Below are 26,270 nucleotides of genomic sequence, written 5' to 3'. Positions count from 1 at the left end.
AATCATTTGTTTTCTATCTGCTGAAAGGCCTATACTGGCTACCTTAACATTGAGGTGCTTGGGCCCCGATGCTTGCCACTTGCCATGTAATATCTAGATGCTCATCTCTCAGTTCACAGAAATCTTTGTTGGAAACAACAATAATTTACACAAATTACTCTTTTTGCTCACCATACAAAAGCTATTCAATGAAGCAATATGCAAAAATGAAACCAACTTTACTGCTCATGAAACATAACTTTCTTTTCACGTTATCTTAATTCTGATTCGCCAATAAAAATTTAATCCTATATCTGTGGGTTGAATGCATATTTATCATGAACTCCTGCGTTGCTGTTTTTGGGGGAGTTTGCATCTATGTTTCTTACAGATCCTCACTGATGATCTGAAACCTATTTCTCTGCCAGAAAATTGATTTTATATCATTAAAAACATTGTTTTAAAACTTGAAACATGAAGACAACATGGTAAAATGAGTTTAGAACAAACTAATTAACATTTGCTATTGTGCCAACTATACATTAAATTTGTGACTTCTTTTTTCCCGCTGAATCCAGTGCTCAGCCCAAGCATGCTTTTGTCCCCTAACTGCCGTGCCACCATTGTAGATGGAAAAATTCTTGGCAGGCCTGTTTCTCAGGCTTAACCCCTGCATATCTATGGCCTAGACAGCAGAACGGTGCCAGACACACATTAGCTGTACTGTGGACACTGTAACAGTTTGGACTCATTACAGCAGCGACCAAAATTGCAAGCAGAAACAGCAGCCAAGCTTCGAGCAGCCAAGGAAAAAAAAAAGAAGAGTCCATCGCTGCGGCAGGTACAAGAAGGTCAAAGGTTGCTGCTGTATTAGGCTAAGCCGATGAGAGGAAGACTTATCCTCTTCTTCTTCCTCTTTCTTCTCCTCTGTGCGTCTGTGACTTTGCACATGCAACAGTCTGACCCAAATTTCTACAGACCGAGATCAGACAGACGTGAAGCAACACTACAGAATCCAAGTGCAACATCAGGCCTGATTTGCTCACAGTGGTTTATGGAAAACGTCCCATCAGAGTGGTTTTAGCCCTCCTTTGTATCACACTGACTCTAATTCTTTTAAAAGTAAAATTTAAAAGTAAAAGTAAATTGTAAATTGTAAACAAACCGCTTTTGTGTTTGTAGCAGAGGATTTTATTTGAATTTGATGAAAAGTTGCTGAGTTCACTCCTTATTAGAAAAACAGTGCTCCACAAAGTGTGTCAACCATGTTGTAGTGTTGTTTGAATTCTTTACAATAAATCTTTTAGTTGTTCAATAGACAAGGTGGGGGCTACTGGGGGGGGGGCAGCAATTGGTTAAGAATGGCCATGACCCCCTGCCCCCCTTGATGGAGGCACTGCTTTTGAAAAACAGCAAGAACCACTGCTGTAGAGATCTACTGCAGATTTCTTGCCCTGTATGTTCCGCAGTTGTTTTCTGTTGCATGTACTGTATGATAAGAACAGTTAGCTAACCAAGAAGGCTTTAGCCAAACTTGAGTAGAGCAATAATTTAAAGCTTTCTCACTTTTCACTAAACCTAGACTCATAAAGTGTGCCATCTTGATAGTGTCAAACTACATTGTTTTTATAATGTAGATGTCTGTGACATATATTTATTGCCCTATGTAACAAATAAGAATGATGTACATTATTGTGCTGTAAAATTTAAGCTAATGTTAATGTTCTGGCATGAGAAATAACACCACTGTGCAATCAAGCTGGTGTTTTAAAGCCCTTTTGTAAATTTATGGATGCAACCAAACTGTGTCTGCCCTCTGAGGATAGTTTAAGATTTTATACATTAAAGCTACACTATGTTTTGGGTTTTGGATTTTGGACCTCTCTGGTGGAAATGTGTAATTACACACAACATGTGAAAAAACATTTTGTAACTCCAAATCTCTTCCCTGATGAATCTGATGACTATGAATGCATTGAAAGAGTATTCAAAGAGAACCCAGTCAAAACTTGGTAAAGGATGCATCATCTGAGAATGTAGGTGAACTATTGTCATATCTTCATCAGTATAAAGTTGATTTTGAGATCTAAACATTGAGCCGGCTCTTCTTTTTAAGCCTGTATGTGTGAAATGAATACAAAACTACATATGACGTGGTCTGAAAAACTCCTGTGAAATCTGACCCGATGACTCTGACTATGAAATTATTATTTCAGGCTATACAAGGTGATCAGCAGCAGCACACACCATATTTTAGCACCATATTTAGTTTTATAATCATTTTTATTTGGCCAAAGTTTGATACATGAAGCCTGGACAGTAAGTACAATAGCTTATCCTAGAGCATGTTTATTTCACACTGCTCCAGACAGAGCTGGTTGTTTTTGTGTTCAGGCAGTGGAGATTTACAGTATGTACTAGCGGAATGTACTGCGGTGCTGGTAACTGATGGTTAATGGAGGCCCTGAGGGATCAAGTGTACCAGTGTTTTTCCTTCTCAGTAATTGGCTTAAGGTGGCAGGTTAATTAGTGCAGAGACTGTGCACTCCCTCAGATTACAAACAGCACAGCCATAATGAAACTACTTGTGTGGCGTTTGAAAGAGAAAGAAAGAATATTTAATTTAATCTACTTTTTATAATTGAATCTGCATGTGGCAGCATTAAATATTACTTGAAATTAATAACACATTCCAAATATTCTGGCAAAAACTGTACATTATGCTCTCCAATTTTAGGTTGAATGGAAATTTTGCCAAGATTCGGTAAAGCTTTTCCAACAGTTGCTATTAACAAACGTATCTGGGGGCAGAGCGTGGATAGGACAATTAAGGGTGACTGAGTGATGCCAAAAGGTTAAGATTGGCAGCATGCGTTGAGACTGTAAAGTGTGTCTGAACAAAAATAAATGTGCAGGACACACACCTTACAAGTTTTAATACATCTTTTATATTACTACCACTGCTTTACAAAGTTATGGTTATTTAGTTATGGTATTTGCTCTAACACATGTATGCTGTGTTGCAGTTCAATACTAAGCACTAATTATGACTTTAAAGTATACAGTATGTAGTACTTGTACACAATTACTACATACTGAGCCATACATCCACCAAGCACATTTAGAATCATTTTTTTTAGTAGGTTGGTGATGAACTGTCCCACGATGCGACACAAAGCAGAAAGTGAAGTGTAAAAGTGCTTAATAGCTAGCTAACAGGGATGAGCTAAATGTATGTACATTAAAAAAAAAAGCTGCAATCGTGTATAACTGTAGTAGGGACCTCCAGTCCTGGAGGGCCACATTCCTGCATAGTTTCCTGCTCAAGCACACCTGATTCAACTCATCAGTTAATTACCTAGTCTGGTTGGTGAGCTAGAGCAGCATATTCACCAAACAGCTCCTCACCCATGCCCTATAAGATCTTAAAGAGGTATGATAAGGATCTTTCCTGTTTTCCTCTACTAGTCAGTGCATACATGTACTTTAATTTGTTGCAAATATGCATATTATATAAAGATATTTACAACAATATTCACTGCTCACATCTTCAGCTGTACATACTATATATGTACTTCAGTAGTGGATTGTAACTGCAATCAATTCCCATTGCACATATTTTATGTTACTCATAGCTTGTTTGTGTATTGTCTATTCTGTGTATTTACACAGTATATCTTTATATATATATATATATATATATATATATATATATATATATATATATATATATATATATATTATTGAATAAGGTTTTATGTTGACACCCACACCAAGAGAAATTTCTTTCCATCTGGTTCTGGGGGAGAATAAAACATCTGATTCTTATATGTAAAGAATAATGAAAAATAAACAAATTAATTTGGTGGTATTTCTAAAGTGGCCAACACATTCGCAGCTTGATATGACATCACTTCATTACTACATATCAAGGGGGCAAAGTACAGGGGTACTCTGATACTCCTAAAGAGTCAGACTAGTTTGTCTTCCCTAATTAAGATTGTTGTAAACTACACATAGTAAATGTTTTTAATAGTAAAATCTAAAACACACTCCCCCAGCCATGTCAGAAAGTGACATGTAATATGTTTTTGAATACACCCTCAGTAGGTTATTTCATTGGTTAACTGCTGACTTAGCTGATGAAATTCTGGCATTGACCCTAATTCTGATTCCAAGTGATGAGAAGTGATGGAGTTGACTCCAAGAGACAATTCCACACTATAATTGTCTCGATTCTTGATTTCCCAAAATCAAGACCTACGCCCCTGTCACACATACAATTTGATGCAGAACTTTAATGGTAATTAAACAAGAAAGCGAGCTGGACTTGAATTGCTGGGTGAGACCAATCTACAAGACCAAGTGCGATTCCCACAGGAAGTAACAGGAGGATTTAGAAGTGTCAAAATCTGCCCCTTGCAGGCAAACTTTAATGTCCCTGTGTGGAATCGAGTCCTAAGCTTTGTATCTGACACTAATTATAATTACAATAATAATTATAATGATATTATATAAAAATGATGATCATTATAAAATTGCATCATAATAATAGTCATTCAAATATGATATATATTATTTAATTCTGACCAGCAAATGTAAGTATCTAGGAACATTTGGAAAATTAGCCAGCTATCTTAGTCTTACAATTAAAATAGAAGTGTGTTGTTAGCTTAAGTAATTTACCTGATTACCTGTGCTTTACTTGATGTTGGCTATGCACTAGCCTTAACTGGTAAATTATCTTGCTAGCTAGCTTGCCACTAGGTTTCTAGCTCCAATAGCCATATAGTTCTAATAGAATATGTAAGGGCTAGGAGCACAGATAAATCCAATGAGAGTCAGGCTTCAGTTCACTGAAGTTCAAATGCATCAAAGAGTTAAACAGTATTAAGACGTAAGCCCAATGCTTTACATGTGGAGCTACATGAACTCTATATGTTCTACATGTGTCAAAAGTGTTGTCTACATTTTAAGCGTATCCTGCTGTAATTAATGCATTTATTATAGAAAATACTCTGGCATTTGTTAACCCTTGTGTGGTGTTAAGGTTTTTGTTACTCAGTGGTTTGGTGGACCCACCACATTATTGTTTTTTTAAATAAATATAGTCATAACAATTTATGTAATACCAGATGTTAAAAAATACCACAAGTGGCCAGCCTAGGGTTCTCTTTTAGCAGCTGTAGCCAGTCCATGTTGTCCCCCCTCGCACACACGCACACCTATACAAACACATACACACACATACACACACACACTAACAGCAGGCCATGAGGAGGAGAACAGAGTAAAGGGACACAGCACTTCTATACTTTACTCTCTGCGGATTCACCCCAACACCACATGTGTAATATAAATGTGTAGGGGGTTTACAGTGTGAAGGCATTGAAAATGTGTTATTTCATATGTTCTTCACAGAAAATGAGCCAAAGAATCTGAGGTTGAAATAATAATAAATCGCATCATTTTTTCTTTTGGTAAACATTGAAAATGGGTCCCACAGAGCCAAACACCACACAAGGGTTAATTGAGGAAGCATTGTCCGATTCATTTGTTGGTATATCAAATTCTCACATTCGCTTTTTTGTGCAGTAAATTGGTCTCCACCAATATCCAACTCTCTCCTACGTCCTTGTGTCCTGCAGTTGCTGTTTTGGCTTCACTCAGACCTGGCAGATGACCGTCCCTTACACGTCATAATCTTACTCTCTGGTTTAATTTAATGGAACTGAGCGACACAGAAGGGGAATTAAGCCTTTACGTTTCTGCGTATCACTATTTTCATTTCACAAATGGAGCTTAACATCAGTAAGTCTACACACACACACACACACACACACACACACACACACACACACACACGCACACACACACACACACACAAAGTTCCGTGTTCAGCCTTTCCTACAGGCTTTATGTGCTGAGCTATTTCTGTCGGCCTGGGGCTTCCTGCATGTGTGTAAGCTCTACAGACTAAGTGACAGTAATAAGATGTAATGTCTTGTAAAGGCTTTTGGAATCTTAACAGTGTTGGTTCCGGTTTCTGTTTTAACTGGGTCTGTCTAAAAAGAATGGCCCCACATACAAGTTACAATGCACTGAATTTACTTGATTCAAAATGAATAAAATATATAACATTGACACAGTTCCTTTCAGTTTACTTAGTTATGGTAATAACTGTATAAATACATACCAAATTCCCAAAATGTTGGAACAGTAAGAGTAATAGTACAACAAAATATTTCATGTTCTACCTATGAACTTAATAATTATATACACATTCCAAATTTGATGCCTGCAACACATCCTAAAAAAGTTGGGACCAGGAGCAGGTTTACCACTGTGTTACATCACTTTTCCTTTTAACAACACTTAAACAGTTGGAGTCTGAAGACACAAACTGATCCTATTTTGAAAGAAACCAGAATTGGAATTTGTTACTATTCCTCAGGTATACAAATCTTCAATTGTCCAAACGTACAGAGCCTTTGCTGTCATATTGTTGTCGAGCTTAATAATGTGCCTCCTGTTTTCAATAGGAGACAGTTCTGGACTGCAGAGAGGTCAATCTAGCACAGAAAGTGGTTTGGTGTTGTCATGTTGAAATAAGCATGGATGTCCCTGAAAAAGCATGTGTTGCTCTAAAATGTGTTGGCGGTGCTTTCACAGATGTACAGGTTGCCCACTAAAAGCACCACTCCCCCTATAACATGGCAGACCCAGGCTTTTGAACTTTATACTGGTAACAATCTGGATGATCTTTTTCTTCTTTGGCCCAGAGAACACCACATCCATTATTTCCATAAACCGAGAGGTTGAGTCATCATAACACAGCACGCATTTCTACTGAGCATCAGTCCATTTCAGATGAGTCCAGATTAGTTGGTGGCGTTTCTGGATATTGTTAACATGTGGCTTCCATTGTGCATAGTACAGTCTTAACCTGCATTTGTGGTTGCATCGATAAACAGTGTTTATTTACAAAGTATTCCCAAGCCCAAGGGGTGATATCCATCAGAGAGGCATGTCGATTTTTAATGCAGCACCATCTGAGGGGTCAAAGGTCACATTTGGTTGTGGCTTTTAGCCTTTTCTTTTATGCAAAAAGCTTTCTCAGGATTACCTGAATCTTTTGATGATGTTGTGCACTGTAGAGGGAGAAATACCTAATTTTATTTTTAAACTGTTGGATTTTATGCTGATGCATTTTTGGCAAAGTGGCAAGCCTTGACCAAACCCCTGATCGTAAAGGACAAGGCCTTTTCTGAATGATCCTTTAATACACAAGCATGATTGCATCACCTCTTGAAGATGTTTTTTGAACATTTCACAATGTTCCTAATTTTAAATTGCCTCTGTCTCAACTTTTTTGAACATGCTGCAGGCATCAATTTCAGAATGAGTGTATGTTTACAAAAAATAATGAATCTAATAAGATAAAATGTGCGTGTATACAAATTCAGTTCCAAAAAAGTTGGAATAGTGTATATACAGGGTGATTTGAAAAGATTAATCTGATTTCAAAGCGCCACATTTTTACAACCGTGAGGCGTCTAGGAACAAATCACATACCAATTGAAAGAGGGGGTCATAGAGTTTCTGACTGGAATATGGCTCCCTTCAGTCTGCGAGGAGATGGCGACCCCTGAGCAGAAAATGTTTTGCATTCTCCACTTCAATAGAACTGAATCCATAATAACTGTGTAATGTGATTTTCGTTGGCAGTGAACCTCCAGCAGCTCAGAGTGTTTGTTGTTGGTTCCACAACAATGGACTCCAAAATTGCATTGAAAGAGCCGTGAGTACAGTGACACCCAACTTGTTCAGTCGAGTATGGGATGAATTTGACTATGGTGTTGATGTTGTCTGTACAGCTGGAGGAGGTTCATATTGAGCACTTGTCAAATTACATAATACACTTTATGCTCACTTAAACCATTTACATTTTACTGCATTGTTTGCGTTGTTCTGTAATGATTTACAAGTGAAATAAATCATTTTGAGTGAATGAATCTTTTTGACCCTTAAGTATCTCTATGTGTGGCTAGACATAAATTTCTTACTCATAACTACATAAATATTAGTTCTCTTAATAATTTACACTGTTGAATACTGGTTAATAATGAATAATAAGCCATCACTTTAAAGCATTAATTCATTGTATGATTAGTAGAAATCAGCATAAAATGTCCTCTCACCTCCTCATTGCATCAGGGTTGGCTCTATGTCCAAGGATTTCTACAGCGCCAAGTCAAAAGCTACACAAACACACACACAGACAGACAGTTTCCACTCTGAATGCCCTCTTCACCGGTTAGGATCATTTTACCACTACAATGCTATCGGGAAGCTGAGCCCAGTGAATGCTGGGAGTTCCCCACGGCTCTTGGGTTCTCTCATTACACACACACAGACGCAGTGACCCCACAGTGACTCTCTCTGAAACAGTACACCAGAGAGGAGACGGAGACAACACATGGCCAGACAATTCGCCTCCACACAAAAGATCCAGCACTTTCTCTGCTTCTGTATGTGTGTGTGTGTGTGTGTGCACATATAAGTCTGTAAGTTTGTTGTAAAAGAAATATATAATTTTTGGAAGCTAACAACTGTAGAAAATACTTACAATCATCTCAAATGATTCTGAAATCAGTTTCACATGATCCTGAACATGAAACATATTTCCATGGAGCAAATACAGTTCCTTAATTTCATTATCAACGTCCACTGGACGAAAACGATCTACTGTGGATAGGCCATCCACGTGAAAGGTTAACAAGAAATGCTTAGAAGTACGTCATTTCGAAAAATGAGAAGGTGGCCTTGGGACATTTCTATCAACTCTCACTAGGCCAACAGTAATTGAATAGACCTGACTTCTGGAAGCTTTTTAAATGGATGATGGCTTTGAATAAAGCTGTGCAGTTTTGAGTAAAGCTGGTTAGCTCAGTTTGGCCCTGTGCTGGACACAGCATTAACATATGGACCCTGAAATTCAGCTTAGTCTCCATGTCTGGCAGGAAATCATTTCGAGCAGGATAATCTGTGGAGCATCACAGAACAGCTGTGCTAATAACTCTGCTAGAAATGGAAATTATACACTATGTACACTACAGCATAAAAGTTAGGAACACCTACAAAAACCTACGTCGTATGTAATTTTGAGTCACGCTCTAATAATGAACTCTGGGTCTATGCCGATTTTCTCTATAAGAAAAATGAATGGTGTTTTTCAAAAATGTCGCTATCGCACTCTGTGGTAAATAAAAATGTTCCAAAGCAGATATGGATTGTCCTGTATGTGTACCCCCAGTTATTTCTGGACCATTTGACATATGAGGTCGCTAAGAAGTCAAAGTTTGAAGCATGAAGCAAGCTAAAACTCTTGCGCATTGAACTAACATCACATGAGTCAGACAAGTCAATGGGTACATTTAATAATATAACAACACCAGCTACTCGAACTTCAGGTTACTACTGCCAAAGCAACTACCACATTTAATAAACATTTCAGGTTTGTGTGGGGTATTTTGGGGACATTGCCGGCCTGTAAGATGTCAGTTTAAAGTGCCGCAGTGGTAGCCTGCACATAGCAATATTCATATTTAGACTCTTTAAAGACCTCATAATTCAGAGGATCCAGAGTCATTGTACACAGGACAAAATATATCAGGTTTTGAACATTGCTGACAAGGCCAAGTGGGTGAGTGCTGTTTAAAACCAGTATTGAAAAGAGCAGGACCGATTAATCTTCAGTTCACTTACTATTAGAAGTTCAATGAACTCAAACTTTTAGCCAGTTTACTTCAAGTTAAAACAACAGACTCTTTTTACAGTGTAGGCTCTGTTCAATGAACTGTATACACAACTAATACACAGTTACTACAAAACACGAAAGCGTTTCTGGCAACAACAAGAACAACAACAGAAAAACAAAGTGGCACATGAATCACTACCATGGCACTTCAAGGGCTTCTGGTCGATCCACATATTTGTTCTATTATGAATCAAACACGTACTTCCCTTAATTTGCCTTAGACTGAACTTGCTCAGTAACAAACAACTCAATTATTCGAATCAGAAGCCAATGAAAAACAATATTTAATTGCGGTTAAATTGTCTCAACATGCACACACACACACACACACCCATGAATTACAGTTGTATTTGGGTGTCCTGATCAAACTCCTGTTTACAAATGTTTTGTCCTCTACAAAAAGAATACCTTTTGCACAATTTACTGTACAATAACTGTTTATTTGTTTACTTCAACATATCAGAGGAAACAATTAGACATAAAATATGGCATGTTTCTGTTCTAATGGAATAAGATCAAGATTTTCTCCTTACTTCAAATGTAGCCAGTCAGCCAAGACAAGATATTTGCTTTGGTAGTTTTACACTTGAGCTATGAGGCTAATGTAGCTTATACCTCACCTAGGAGTGGGCGACATCTCAAAAATATATCAACATCATACTACAAGACCTTTTCTCTGTACACAATGTGCATCACAATATTCATTTTTCTCTGGTTTGATAAGTAAGTAAAAAGCCCTATCAGTGCCACATTTCATAAAATGCCATCAAAAACTATGAGTACAATGATTTAGATTTGAGGTTTCACATAGTGTGCTACAGTAAATTCAACTAAACAGGACACTTTATAATGAATCATGTGGTAGGTTGGCATTCTTTAAGTACTGATGATGTCTACAATATGCTCAGAAAAACATACTGTGGCCTGATTTATCAGGATATTATAATAACATAATGTGACCTGATTTATCATCATACTGATAAATATCACCAGCCAGTTTTACTAAAGAGGCAAACTTCAGACACCATATATGTATTGACTGACTCACAGGGTTGGGATGAAGTGGAATACAAGTAAATATCATATAATTAAATATCTGTATTCAGTCCAAGTTACATTTTGTAACAGCAGTATTCAGTAGTTACCTCTTCTAATTTTAGGAAAATACTTTTAGAATTCTCACTCACTATATCAAAAAACATGCATGCATTTCTTTAAAAGAAACACCATCAATGTTTGTTTCTTAACTATTTTAAAATCAGGACAGGTGTAGTAAACACACTTGTTAGACAGACATCGAAGAGGACCTCAACAAATGGCTTCTGTGCACACACTAAAGCTCCTGCTAAAGCCTGAGTAGACTGATAAATCAATGTGATGAGTCTGTTACTAATCTCAGTGTTACTAAACTCTTTTGAGGGATGATGGAACTGAACAGTCTTCTCAGTAGTGGACATGTGATAAGCTTACCACCTGTGTTGTACTGGACTCGTTTGTGGGTTTTCTGGCATTATATTACACATATAAACTGAAATTATTATAAAATAAAATAGCTACAGGTAGAAGATTGAGAGAGCAGCAGTGGACTGAAATGGACCAGTTAAGAGAGAAAAAAATTGTGTTGCAACTTCACATGATAAAACATTAACAGAAGAATTACACAAAGAAAACTGCCTATCATTTACAGTGAGGAATGGAGTCAACTGCGTAAAGCATAGAGCATAGTTTTTCAGTACACTTCATATGGATATAGTCTGAATGTATTCTAAATGTATTCTGAATACATTAAGGGCAGTGTGTTCAGTATTCTTTCACTACTTCTATTTAAACGTTTTGCACAACTCTGTCAACTACACAAGGACAAATTTGATTCCTTTAACCAGAATTACAATGAATTTAAACTTGTGCACATAGTTTTAATGGCCACACTCAGACATATGCACTTATACACAATGTTGAACACAAACGTCAAGCTTCGGGTATGAATGCATGTGTTTAATCTAATCAACACTTTACACCTCCACGTGGAGCACTTCTTATCAACACAGCATGCCCAATATTGACCCAGCTCTCAACGTCACTCAACCTTTGAAACATCGTGTTTGATCAACACTATTACAATAGTGTGTACTGATAGAGTTTATATTACTTGAGATGAGATATCACTCTTTCTATTGGTTTTGACTGGTCATCAGATACTCTATATTAGCCAAAGAAAACTTTATAGACTTTCTTTCTATACTCAATGAATGTGCTGTAGCAAGACTTTCTTAGGCAATCTGTAAATGATTCTGTGGTATGAATTTAGTCTCTCAGAATGAATAATGACGGGACTACGTTGATAGAAAAATAGTCCATTTCTGATCCCATATGGAAAAAATACGAAGCCTGTTTTCAGACTTTTTTTTTAGGGGGGGGCTTTTTGTAAAATGCACGGAAGAAAAAAAGAATGAGAATTTGTTATTGGTTAATTCTCTTTTAAACTGACAAAAAAGTACAAACAAATGACTTTTGGCTGACCAATGTCATTGCATTTTATAAATATGAAATTTGGAATTTGACATTCCACAATAAGCAGGTGAATTGATAACAGGTGAGGGTATCATGACAGGGTATGAAAGGAGGATCAACCAAAGGCAAAGCTAAGATGGGTCATAGTTTACCACTTTGTGCCAAACCTTGTTGTTAAACAATCCAAAGAGAACATTTCTCAACACAAGATTGCAAAGAATGGTCAGATGAGTCCATGTTTCAGCTTGTTTTTTTTGGAAAAATTAGTTCTCTGTGCCAAAGACGAATGGGACCATCCCGACTTTTATTAGTGAAAGGTACATAAGCCAACATCTGACGTGGTATGGGTGAGCATCAGTGCCCATGGCATGGGTGACTTGCATATGTGTGAAGGTACCATTGATATAGAAGCATATATTGGGATTTTAGAGAGACATACGCTGCCATCAAGACAATGTTTTTTTTCCTGGGATGTCCCTGCTTGTTTCAGCAAGACAGGCCTCATTCTACACATGCTACAACAGCTTAGCTTTGTAGACACAGAATATCTGTGCTTGACTCATCTGCCTGAATCCATACCTGTCAACTATTGAAATTGCAAGGCATATCATGAAAAGGAGAATCAGAGCTGCTGAGCAGTTTGAATCTTCTATCAAGCAAGAACAGACAACAATTCCACCTGCAAAACTGCAACAACTAGTATCCTCAGTTCACAAATGATTGAAAAGTGTCATTAAAAGGAAAGCTGTTGTAACTGGCTGACCTATTCTTAGCTTATAGAAGCGTGTAATGAAACTTTCAAATTTCGTCAAGTTGTGTCTATCTCCTGGCAATCATATGGATAGTGCTTCTCCAGAAAATCCTGTCTTCTGCTTGGGTCTTCAGGCTTATGAATATCTAGTTCATGATTCCTCTGATTGTATCCATCCATCTTGTTCCTGGTCATCCTCTTCCTCTTTTACCTTCAACTCCTCCAAGCACAGTGGTCTTTTCCAAATAATTGGTTCTTCTTAGAATAAGTCCAAAGTAAGGCATCTATATTTTTCTAGCCACGCTTGTTTCTTGTACCGCTTTCACATCAATAAAGAGCCACAGAAAAGACCACCGGCTGTACAGTTCCTTGTTTGTTGAGACAAACTGTTGCATTTAAGATCTTTTCAACCTCCTTCATCCTTGTTCTGCTGAGCGCCAATCTGTGTCGTATTTCTTGAGTGCTGGATCCTCTGTTGTTAATAATTGATCCAACAGTCAAAAGCAGTCCACCATTTCCACATCTTCTCCATCACTGGTAAAGTTAGCAGTCTTTCATGTCTGCATAACCTTAGTCTTCTTCACATTGAGCTGAAGTCTCATCAGTTCACTCTGTTCTTTTCCCTTCGTTATAAGGGCCTTCACGTCTTCCAGTTATTTCCGGCTATGAGTGTTGTATCATCATATTGAAGGTTATTAATAGTTCTTCCATCAGTCCCAAATTCTCGATCATCTTCCTCCATTTCTGCTTCTCTCATTATATATTCTGCATCGAGAGGTTGAACAGGTACGGTGATAGTATGCGGCCTTGTCCAGCTCCTTTGCCATATTGGAATGATGAGATGCTCTGGCAGTCCTATTCACCTGAGGACATTCCATAATTTTACATGGTCAAAGTAGTCAAAGGCTTTACTGTAGTCAATGAAATACATGTTGATGTCCTTCTTGAGCTCCATGGCTTTTTCAATGATCCAGTGTACATCCAAAATAATATCTCTTGTTCCTCTGCCTTTCCTGCTTCCATGTCCAGCTGTTCTCGTTCAATATGTTGTTTTAAAATGTATTTCAAACACTAAAGTGCATTAATCAAAAGAAATGGAGCTATAGAAGTGCTTCAAAATTTCCTAGAAAAGAATCTTATTGTATTAACAAGATTCTTATTTTTTCCTTCTCCTAAAAAATGACCATTTTAGAGATATAAGGTTTTGTTGTGCCAGCTACGCTATAGGATGAGCAATTATAGGCACATCATATATTTATTTAGCATTCATTCCATGCTCTATATATTGTATTTCTTTTTTACTTCGGCTGTTGTTTACACTGCTAAATGCATTTTGTCCTGCTTCTTGTCCTAGTATTATGTCTATGTTATTGTATTGAATGAACATTAGGCTATTCAACATTAGGAGTTCAGCTCATTGCACTTCATAGTTTCAGTTGGTGTTTGTTTGTTTACACCAGAATCCCCTGCTGTTTGTCCCTGGCAACAACAGCAAGGAGTTTAGGTGTTTTATTGGCAGGGAAAGCAAAACATTTCTCTAACCTGGAATCACCCAATATACAGCAACCAACCCAGTCAGCATGGGCCAGTGATTCCCAATCCTGTTCCTGGAGCCAGAACCTTTTCAATGGGGTGGCCAGGTTAGGCCCAGCAATTTTTTGGGGTGGGGGAAAAAGGTGTGAGGTAACATTATGAGAGAATAATATTTGGCAGGGTAACAATCTAATCTACTGTAGCATTAGCAGGAATGTATACTCAGCACTGGATTCACCTCTGATGAAATCTAGCCTGCATCATTAAATATGAACTTAGCTGTAAAAAGTATTTAGCTTACATAATAAATGACACATTACTATATGATACTAACATCATAACAGTGCTGGACATCATTAAAATCTACAGTAGTCTACATAGAGCATAAGTTTTGAGCAGCGTCCACGCTCCCGTGATCATAACTGATTGATAACTTCACTGATTGTTTTCAGATTTTCACCGTGATATGGGTGTGGCCAGGTGACCACAATTCACAGGCTGCACCCCTGGCCCGTTCTTGTGTATATGAGTATTTTCTGTGCTAAACATATCTGATCCAACTAACTGGCTAATTAGCAAGCCCTCCCTGAGTAGAAGTGGGCGTGTTAGAGCAGGGAAAACACTAAAATGTGGGAATGTGGGAAAGGCTAAGGCAGCTGCAGCACCCCCTCCTTTCAGAATTGCAGAACTGCAACTGGAAACCAGTAAAGAATAACAATAAAACACCAAAGCATTTTGAGTATAGTATATATCAGGAGTATTGAACTGAAAGCTCAAAAAGGTCCAGTTACATCAAATTTTATCCTTACAAAGTTCTGGGGAAAAAAAATATATTAACATAAGCGAATGGTGACAACAGTTACCTTTAAATGCTTAACCATTACACACACACATCATCTAAACTGCTTCTGGGTCATGGTGGGGTGCTGGAGCCTATCCCAGCTGTCATTGGGCAGAAGGCAGGATACACCCTGGACAGGTCGCCAGTCCATCACAGGCTTAACCATTAACAATTAGCAAATAACAAAGTTAAATGACATACATAAAATATATTTTGATAAACTGTTTTATTTTGAATGCACTTTTATAAGCTAGTGCACATTTTAAACTTGCTAAACCACTGGCTATTGTTTTGAAAAAATAAATAAATAAAAAAAAATCTCGAAAAATTTTTGGCACGCCCCAACGCACAGTAAAATGGAAAAAATGATGCTCATAAACGTAATACAAATTCAGAAAGTACTGTCAGCATGACTATGCTTGGACTACATTCCACAATTGCACTGTATTCTCAGAAAACACACGCAACTTCAGAAATGCTGCAAAGCCAGTCACAACACAACGGAAGTGATTCACAACTCTGAAAATTCTGAAAGGGGAGGGAATATCTGTGATGGAAAATCACTGACAGAATCACTGACTGCACAGACTCACATTACAGTGAACTCATGGTTAATTTGGCTGGTTAGTTAGCGACCTGACGCGTCATAGCTGTACTATGGTAGTTATCAGTCATATCTGTTATTGATATGAAATTCTAATTACGATACAATAATATTATTTATCTGTTCAAATAAAAGTCAATTTACTTTTACTGGTCAATGTTTATGCTGCAGAGCATTTCAAGTTTTAAATGGGTCCTCTGGGAACATTTCTGTTGTGTTGTGACTGACTTTGCAGTGTTTTCTGCATTTGCAGCTTATTTTTTTTATTTTGCACTCCTTTGGGTCTTGTCAGACACCATAAAAAAGTGTCTTAAAAATTTATTTTTATAATATCTTTAAAAATATTTGTCCACAGAAGAAGCTGTCTTAAGGAAAATAATTAAAAAATGCAATTCACTTAAAATAAAAATGAATAAAGGCCAAAACTCAGAACAGATGCAGATCAGTTGGAAATGGGGAGAGAAACAATGGATTCTCTGTTCATTCATTTTCAAACATTCTGCTTTCTCTGCTTTTCACTTTCTCTTCTGATATCTAGTTCTGTAGTCTCTGATGAAAGCTCCCTTCAGCTGAAGACACTAAAATGTGGGAATACGGGAAGTGCTAAGGGAGCTGCAGCACCCCCTCCTTTCAGAATTGTAGAACTGCAACTGAAAACCTGGTACTGGTAAGGAGTAACAATAAAAGACCTGACAAAAGTATTTTAAGTATAATACATATCAGGAGTATTCAACTTAAAACTCAAAAAGGTGCAGTTATATCAATTTTCATGCTAACCATGTTTTGGATAAAAAGAATTAATAAACAGATAACATAAGTGAATCGTGACAATGGTTACCTTTAAATGCTGGTTACCTTTAAATGCTTTTAATTTAAAATAATTAATTGAACTTTTAATGATTAGCCCAGGCAATTAAACAAGACACATAAAACTTATTATGATAAGCTGTTTCTTTTTGAATATACTTTTATAGTCTAGTGGGTCTACAGTTGAGTTGTTTGCATAAACACAGCAGATTGGATGAACAGAACAGTACTGCTACAAGAGACCCAATCCTTGGTGTAACAGGCGTAACACAGCATGAACAGCAGATAATCTTGTGTCAGTTAGGGCTCATTTAGATGCCAGCGTCTCAGAAAACTTGTTTTCTTACATTGCCTAATGGAGACGGTACGACCAACAAAGGATAAAATACTGTGGAAAGTATGTTATAATCGTCTGGTATGTACCTGTGTACTGTTCTTTGGAATACTAAAACAACTGAAAATGGTGTGCTGTGTCATTTCTCAGACATTAGCCCATCATAAATACCTTATTGACAATCTAAACAACTCACGAATCTACAAGATAAAAGTAGCTGGCTAGTTTTATACCAGAAAAATGAGCTGAAACAGGGCAAAACAGCACACAACTAACTGTCGAGCCAGAAAACATCCAAACTGTGCTATTATCCCACAGTTATAACATAATTTACTTTTACTTCACAATATTCAGATGATAACAGCTTTTAGCAGACAGTCTCCTAGAAAAGTATCTCTTACAGTGCAAGTATTTGCAGACCTAAAGGCTATAATTTGTAAACATCAGTATTTAAGTGATTTAAAGCCTACTAAAAAGAACTATCCATCTGGTCAAAACACCATGAGAGTGACTTGCAGGAACAGCAATCAGATAAGGCCAATCTGAATGGACCTGATGCAGCTGATGCAGGTGCTAAGCTTAAGTTTGTCAGTAGAGGAGTAAATGTTGATTGACTGATAAACATTGTTTGTTTGTACCTTATTCTGTTCTGTATAGGTCTACTCACTCTTGGAGTGACAGACGAATCAAACTGTTCTAAAGGAGGGAGGATTGTAGTGGGACCAGAAGGGTGTCAGGTGTGACTGTGTGGCAATTTCAAATGCTTTACATGGCTCATGGGTCAGGTAGGAGGGCCCCTTTGTAGAATTTTGCTCAGGGCCCCAGGGAGGTCAGAACCGGCTCTGACAGAGATCAGTTATGAATTCTTCAAAACTAACTTTTGTAACAGCAACTTCAAAGGTTCAGAGCTACACTCGTGACCTGTTTTGCAGTTGCTGAAGAAAAATGTTGTAATACTTGGAAGATTATGCTTGGCTTACAACTTATGAGGTCTGATTTGATTGGCCAAACCAGGCGTTGCACTGTTCCCCAACGCCAAACAGCAGAGGATTGCCATCTCCGCTTATGTTAGAGAATCTCTACAGCTACAGAAGCCATGCTGATTTTATCAAGTGTTCAGTTTGGTGCTCTGAAATACTTTGCTGTGTTTGTATCCATGTCTGGTGAATATGGAACGTGAAAAAAATATGCCATGAATATTATTTCTAATGGTCTTTTTTCAGCAGGACTCTCTCTGCTCAAAATGCGTTACACAGATATATCACACAGCCCTGTGGTGTCAACCAATCCTGACTGCTAGCCTAGCCACTGAGATGTACGCTAATAATTACAACTGAGCTAGCTAAGTGCAACTCTTACCTTGTTGCCAAACAAAACTGTAAAGAAAACAGTGATTCTGTCTTCATTCAGTACAACATGGACATCAGAGACAAGTTGTTGTTAGCCTTCTCGTCTGACAAGACATTTCTGTCGTCTGAGTGCTCCACTGTAATGATTTGAAGACAGTTACTGCAGTATAACTGTAATAAGATATTCAATTTCCTTGCTGTAACATTAGCGATGTACCTTCCTTCTGCATTCACCAGCTAACAAAAGAACTTTTAAACAGCCCACCGAAGGCTAGAATGTCCATTTAACCTCAGGAACCAATAGCTAATCCTTGACCTCTTTTTCTTTTTCTTAGAAAACGTTTCTGGAGACAAACATATTTAAGATACACAATTGGTCCTTAAAACCACTGTTGTACCTTTGATGGTACATTTATATTGTTTGTACCTTGATGAATGAAAAATGTACCTGCACAGAACCTTTATCTCTAACTGTGTAGAGTACCCTGCTTGTACCTCTCCACACTGCATTTTGACAAAATATGTTTTATCTCAAAACCTTACCTCAAAACTATCATTAAAAAAGTCTCAGACATGAGGCAGCAAATTCATATACATTTCAACTCTTCAGATGTCTGGTTCCTATTCCCTTCAACTGTGAACAATTCTGATCCCCCTTTACTATTTTGACTTGCAAATTGACAATGAAATCATACACATTTATACTAAAACATTTAGAAAAATGAAATGTTCATAAATGTGAACAAAGTGATGTTTAAGTTTTTTGGACAGTTAATGTATTGATTGGTCAGTGCGTTAATGTTTGTGTCATAAATAGAACTTTTCATGTTTTTTAATGCTTTATTAGAATGTGGACCTTGCAGAATGTTGTAGGCTAAATAAGCCTGTGTGTCTCTGTGCTATCACGTGAAATCCTGCTTTATGAAATCTCAGAGCCAAGAGAGGAGGACACTGATCACACACACACACACACACACACACACACACACACACACACACACACACACACAGAGAGAGAGCTCAAAAAAGGCTCAAATAAGCATAAAAACAAAGCAGACTTACCGTTTCAGTTTGATCATCTGCAGATCCAGTCCCAGCATTCTTCAGCCCAGCACAAAATTACAAAATAAAACTTCTTTTCTAAGTTAAAAGTGGGTAAAATGTGTATACAGTAAATTATGTACACCTTTGTCCAGTCTTGTTCCCTCTTGCTGGCCAGAGGAGAAGAGTTATTATCTCCCACATTTAAACAGGTCCTATGTACAGGTTAGTCCAGTCTGTGGTCAGACGAGCTCAGTTTTTTCTCCCACATTAAAAAACAAAGTTCTATGTACAGGTAAGTCCACTCCTGTGGTCAGACGAGTGTAGTTTTTTTCTCCCTCTGCTCTCCCCCTGCCGATTCATATGTGGTGACCGTTTTGTTCTGGTCCCAGCGGGTGGCGGGGGACCCCTGCATGACCACCAGGCGGATGGGTGTTTGCGTGGCACTGGGCTGGGGGTCCGGCGCGTACTCCTTGGTGGGGTCTTTTCCCTGGCAGTCGTAGAGGATGCAGGAGATGAGGAAGACCAGCAGCAGGATCACGTAACTCGCGATCAGGATGATCAGGTTCAGAGTGACCGGGTCGATCTCCACATCGTCCACCTGAAAGCCCATCATGGTGCCGGCCGGATGGTGAGGGGCCCGAGGGGGGGCCCAGAGACTGGAGACAAACGTACACTATGTTCAGTAGAACTGGAGAGAACCGCACTGACAGAACAGACTGAGATAAATGATAGAGCTCAATGATAAATCTCTCTATAAATCTGTCTCTCTCTCTCTGGCTCTGTCCATCTGTCTGTTTGACTATCTGTCTCTTTCTCTCTCTCTTTTGTCCTCTTTCTTTCTGTCTCACTCTATCTGTCCATCTGTATTTCTGTCTGTATGTTTCTCTCTCTCCCACTGTCTTATGCTCTATCTGTCTGTCTGTCTTTCAGTCAGTCTGATTTTTTCTCTCTCTCTCTCCCTTTCTCTCTCTCTCTATTTATCCATCTGCCTTTCTGCTTCTCTTTATCTCTTTGTGTCCATCTATATTTATGTCTGTTTGTCTCTATATCTCTCTCATTCACTTCTTATGTCCATCTGCCTCTCTGTCTCTGCCTATGTCTCTCTCTCTCTCTCTCTCTCTCTCTCTCTCTCTCTCTCTGTCCCACACTTTTTAATATCTATCTAAATATCTCAACTGGCTGCACTCCACTCTGTTCCTCTATCTCTCTATATCTTACCTCTCTCTCTCTCTCTCTCTCTCTCTCTCTGGCTTTGTGGTAAAAATACTTTAATCCCCCCTGCTGCTTTAACCTTGACTTCATTCAGCCAATGAACAGAAGCCTCATAAGCTGCTCTCTTTCACTTTTGCCAGCGGATCCATACGCTAAATTACTGACTAAATTACTGAGTACCAGCCTAAAGAACATTTTCTACTGTAAGATACACAAAACACACACACACATTCACACATGTATGCTGTAGACTGGTGGCAGTTGAGGGATGAAGGATAAGAAGACAATGACGTCATCACACAGTAAGCCAATAAAATCCATTGTTCTTGATGGAGCAGCCTATGCACCAATCAATCGTCTGCCAGTAGCGCTCATGGGAACGCTGTGGAAGATGCATTTGGCTTGAGTTTTACATATAGCACAAGGTTTACACATGATTTGCATGGTTAAAAGGGGGATTCCAGCAATTTAAAATTAATTCTGCATAATTCAATTCAAGAGATGTGACCAACATCATTTGTTTGATGTAAAATGGTGCAGTAGAGAAACTTACCAATGGATTTCTTTACAGTGGTGGTGAGAGGAACCAGGGGTCACAATGTCTACAGTGCTAATATAGATATTTAAATTAGTATCCATAGTTTTTACATGTAATGTTAATAATGGTAAAAAATGGTAAAAATATTGTGTCCTTCCATTATCAAAGGTGTTTTAGGTTGCAAAATTATTGTAAAACCGTGTCTCAGGCATCAGGTACCATACTTGTAACCACTTAATGTAATAATTGTCTGTGATGTAGCTTTTTTAAGCATTTTTTTCTTTGGATATCTGGTTCCTATCACCACCACTGTGAACAGTTTAGTGACTCTAAAATAGCAATTTCCTATCAGATCACAAATAATTTTTTGAGAACTTTTTAAAAAACAGGCAGATTCCCCTTTAAAAGAATCTTGACCAAACATGCTAATGTGGAAAATGGTGGAGAGAAACTAATAACCGAACTGTTCATTTTTATATACCATTAGTAACATAAGCTTTTTTTGACTGAACTATTTCTTTCATCTTCTGAGATCCGTCTTCCTGCTTAACATCTATATATATATATATATATATATATATATATATATATATTCCTACCTTGTTAGTTCACCTTGTAGATGTGAAGTCAGAGACAGTAGCTCAGCTGCATAGTTTGTGTTGGTCATCCTCTAGTCCTTCATCCCTTCATCAGTGGTCACAGGACTGTTGGCTGGATGTTTTTGGTTGGTGGACTGTTCTCAGTCCAGCAGTGACATTGAGGTGTTTAAAAACTCTAGCAGCACTGCTGTGTCTGATCCACTCGTACCAGCGCAACACACATTAACACACCACCACTATGTCAGTGTTACTGCAGTGCTGACAATACTCCACCACCCAAATAATACCTGCTCTGTGGCGGTCCTGTGGGGGTTCTAACTATTGAAGAACAGAGTGAAATGGGGCTAACAAAGTATGCAGAGAAACAGATGGACTACAGTCTGTAATTGTAGAACTATAAAGTGCACCTATATGGTATATATATGTATATATGTGTGCACACACACATATATACACACACACACACACACGTATATATATATATATATATATATATATATATATATATATGTCTCTACAAACAAAGATCAGAATTGTTCAGGCTATGATCCTGTCTTTGTTTCTTAATGAATGCGACAGCTGGACAACAAAGAAGCAGGACAGGAAAAATATTAATGTCTGTGAATGATGTAATTTGTCTGGGCCGCCCAAACTTTAGAACATGACTGTATCTAAGTGATGTTCCTTTGTCCATTTTATCCTACAGTGTTAGAAAACACATAAACAAATCTCTTTGAGAGTACCGTGTGTGTGTGTGTGACTGCACATGTGCTGAGCGTAATCTTAATCTTGATTGTGTGGAGGGATTGAGGGAGAGCCATCTGTTCCTCTATGATTCTTCTTCTCTTATTATAGTGACAACAAAGAATGAAAGAAAACCGTCAATGGAATATACAGATTACTTGATTAAAATGTGTACATGATTTCCACATGAAAAATTCTCAGCCTCGCACACCAGTCAAGGATGGCTTTGAGAATCGCTGACTTTTGATAGGAAACAGCCATATGACTGACATGCAAACCATTTATAGACCATTTAGTGCAACACATCCAAAACCAAAAGAAACTCTCCTAAACCGAGAGTTTTCATAAAGTTATTTTTGATGCAATCTTTGTCTAAATAAAGTATAGCACGAAGTTCATGTGTTTACTTGCTACTTAAAGCAGGACAGTACGGACCCCCTGAAGGGCCGTGGTTAAAAAAAGGCAATGCGTTCTCTTGCAAATGTTTTGTATTCCCTTGCAATAAATTTGCGTTCTGTTGTAAATGTTTTGCGTTACCTCAAAATAATTTTTGATTTGCTTGCAAATGCAATGGATTTTGCAAGAGAACACAAAATATTTGCAGGGGAATGCGAAAGTTTTGCAAGTGAAATTTTGTGAGAGAACGCAAAAATATTGCAAGGGAATTCAATCATGTTGATTTTATTTTATTTATTTATTTTTTCAGTGCCACTTTAAAAGGCTCTAAACCCATTTCCAGACTTTTTGGCAATAAAGGAGACACACAGATTTGTGGAAAGAGCCTGTTTTCTGGACATGTGTCCAAAAGCTTCTTATCTTCCTCACTGCCAGCCAATGGAGCTGAATTACGGTATTATCCTACACTATGTATTATTGGTATCTATCAGTGAGGGGTCAGTGGACATTGCACAGCCCTGCAGTGAGCAAACCTTCAGTGTGGCAGTGTAATCTGCAGTGTAATGTCACTGTTTAACAACAGAGGGCAGTGATGGTCTCTGAGAGAAATGGCATTAAGTCCTGTGGTCCTTCTCTAAGTTTATACTCTGATAACATCAACAACAGCAAAAGACCTCAAGCATGCTTGGTTTAAACAAACGTATTTGGGACAGACTCATGCATGGGCTGCATCCTGCATTTTGGCCTTAAATTAGCTAATTTGCTTATGTACAGAAGAATAATTCAGATTACAAGTGTAAAGCAACTCAGTAATGCAGCTCAATAAATGAATAAACAAATGCATTTTTGTCTAAATATCTTCTACTTTGCCATGTTGGTCAGACAAATGTAAACAAAACCACCCCTTCTGAATCTAATGGAGTTTGGGGTAAAAGGTTGCTGCTGAGTCTGTGTTGCTGTGTTGCTGAAGACCACCTTAGGGAGTATAAAGGGTGGTCATGAGCACCGATTTGATTGCTGGACCACAAGCACGTCATTTGGGACTGGGCTATAGGTCAGAGGTGTGTCTAGAGTGGCCTTGCCCCAATAGAAATTTGAAGCAAGTAGTTGGTTGGTTATTAGGTTGTCAATCCTGGATAGGGTTGGATATTGTCTGTCACTTCAGTTGAAACTATACTTGTTTTCAAACCAAAGCATAATTTAATAGATGATCTGCTGGGGTGGCCAACAGCCTAGTGGCAGGAGCGGGGAGCGAGTAGCCAGGAGGTTGTGGGTTTAAATCCTAGGACTGACTGGATATTCCTGGTTGTGCCCTTTAACGGTTAAAGGCAAAGTACTTTAACCGCCCTGCCACTGCCCCAGTCTTTTGTTCTAACTCTTCCTTGTGTGCTCCTCCACTAGGAGGAGTGTAGAGGCAGCTTAGCCTAACTGCTTATTTAGTACTGATGTGGATTATAAGTTATTCAGCAGTTTTCAAACAGTGAATTGAGCGTATAAGTCAGAGAGGTAATGACGAGTAGGAATGAACAGAGTCTACGAGTCAGAGGGGCCAAGTCTCTTTTTAACAAGGAGGATGTTCTGATCATAAATAGGCAGCTTTTGATTTTTACGTCTTGTTTGTTCTGGGGAAGCAGCTATATCAGGTTTGTCTATTCGTGGCCTGGACATGGGTGGAGTGTGTGCTGCTGAAGTGTCAGAGAGAGCAACCTGGAGCCAAACAGTCCAGAGAGAGAGAGATGAAAGGAAGGGAACAGTTTGTATTATTATTATTATTATTGCTTTTTTATTATTATTATTGTTCATTAAGTACACCTACCTTATTTCTACACTCATTGTCCATTTGATCTATTACTGTAGTCCATCTGTTACTCTGCATAGTTTGTTAGCCCCTGTTCTTCAATGGTCAGGACCACCACAAAGCAGGTATTACTTGGGTGGTGTATAATTCTCAGCACTGCAGTGACACTGACATGGTGGTGTGTTAGTGTGTGTTGCTGGTAAGAGCTGATCAGACGCATCTGTGCTGCTGGAGTTTTTAAGCACAGTGTCCACTCACTGTGCACTCTTTTAGACACTCCTACCTTGTCGGTCACCTTGTAGATGTAAAGTCAGAGACGATAGCTCATCTGCTGCTGCACAGTTTGTGTTGGTCATCCTCTAGTCCTTCATCAGTGGTCACAGGACGCTGCCCACAGGACGCTGTTGGCTGGATATTTTTTGTTAGTGGACTGTTCTCAGTCCAGCAGTGACACTGAGCACCTATATGGTAAGTGAAGCTGATAAAATGGACAATGAGTGTAGAAACAAGGAGGGGTACTTAATGAAGTGGCTGGTCAATATGTTACAATCAGTAAATAAATAGAAATTATGCACTAGAATTTGCGGAAAAATACCATATTTAAGTTCCTTGTAGTGGAGGTGGAACTTATTTTCACTTGGAAAATCAACAAAAAATAAAGCCCCCTTGCCTCCTGGTTCCCAAACCCCTCCCTTTCCCTACATCACCAGGGACATTGTGCTTTTTACCTTTGGTGAATGAGGAATACAGCCATACGTGTTCGAATTAGATGACATGAAGCACAACAGAAATAAGTTTGATGTTAAGGAAATTAAAGGAGAGCTGATAAAGCTAGCACTATCTTAGCAGGCTAACAACTTACCTCAACACACCACAAAACGTGTCTTTTTGTCACTCCAGCACCAGCTACTAGACTTTACTCACTCCAGTTTGAGTCTTTATCCTCTAAACTTGCAGATATCGAACCTGCGTTAAAGTGAAACTGTTTTATTCTGGTCGCTACGCTAACAATAGGTGCTACCAGTTTAATGGAACAAAGATTAGCCCAACAGTTCAACACGCAGAGCTAGTGTTGAAGTTCAATGTAAGGTCGTGGGCAACCCTTTTAAATTAGTCTGTGTCTGCCCCTCACCCGTGAAAACAGCCGGGGTCCCCACGGCCGGACGCTGATTCACACATCTCTGCTGGTGTTGGGTTTCTTTTGGACGTCAGAGAGTGTGTCATCCACTCCTCTAACCTTCCACACACTCCGGTTTCTAACTACAGCCATGAAGACGCTCCTCACATAAAGACCAAATGATAGTTCACCAAAAAGTCTACGTTACGTAGCTAAAAAACAGTAGCAGCAAGTACTTTTGTCCATTTTTCTATTGTCATACGGTGTCAGAAATCACATCAGCATGTCTATTT

The 26,270-nt window shown here is 38.4% G+C and overlaps 2 protein-coding genes across 2 annotated transcripts in view; both read right to left on the bottom strand.

The window, feature by feature from the left end:
* mmd (monocyte to macrophage differentiation-associated) overlaps positions 1–8,311 on the bottom strand; it is a 30,608-nt gene extending 22,297 nt beyond the window's left edge. Inside the window, exon 1 of the mRNA XM_036566069.1 lies at positions 8,181–8,311. Coding sequence (XP_036421962.1) covers positions 8,181–8,188 — 8 coding nt within the window. The 5' untranslated portion in view covers positions 8,189–8,311. The remainder of the gene's footprint in view (positions 1–8,180) is intronic.
* Positions 8,312–19,597: 11,286 nt separating this feature from the next.
* Positions 19,598–20,411, bottom strand: LOC118805023 (small integral membrane protein 36-like). Its single transcript, XM_036565626.1, has one exon. The coding sequence runs from the start codon at positions 20,184–20,186 to the stop codon at positions 19,884–19,886; it is 303 nt and encodes a 100-aa protein (XP_036421519.1). The 5' UTR covers positions 20,187–20,411; the 3' UTR covers positions 19,598–19,883.
* Between the last annotated feature and the right edge of the window lie 5,859 nt (positions 20,412–26,270).

Source organism: Colossoma macropomum, unplaced genomic scaffold (assembly GCF_904425465.1).
Source record: "Colossoma macropomum unplaced genomic scaffold, Colossoma_macropomum, whole genome shotgun sequence".
In the NCBI taxonomy this organism is placed as follows: Eukaryota; Metazoa; Chordata; class Actinopteri; order Characiformes; family Serrasalmidae; genus Colossoma; species Colossoma macropomum.
This window is presented reverse-complemented; position numbering and strand designations above follow the sequence as displayed.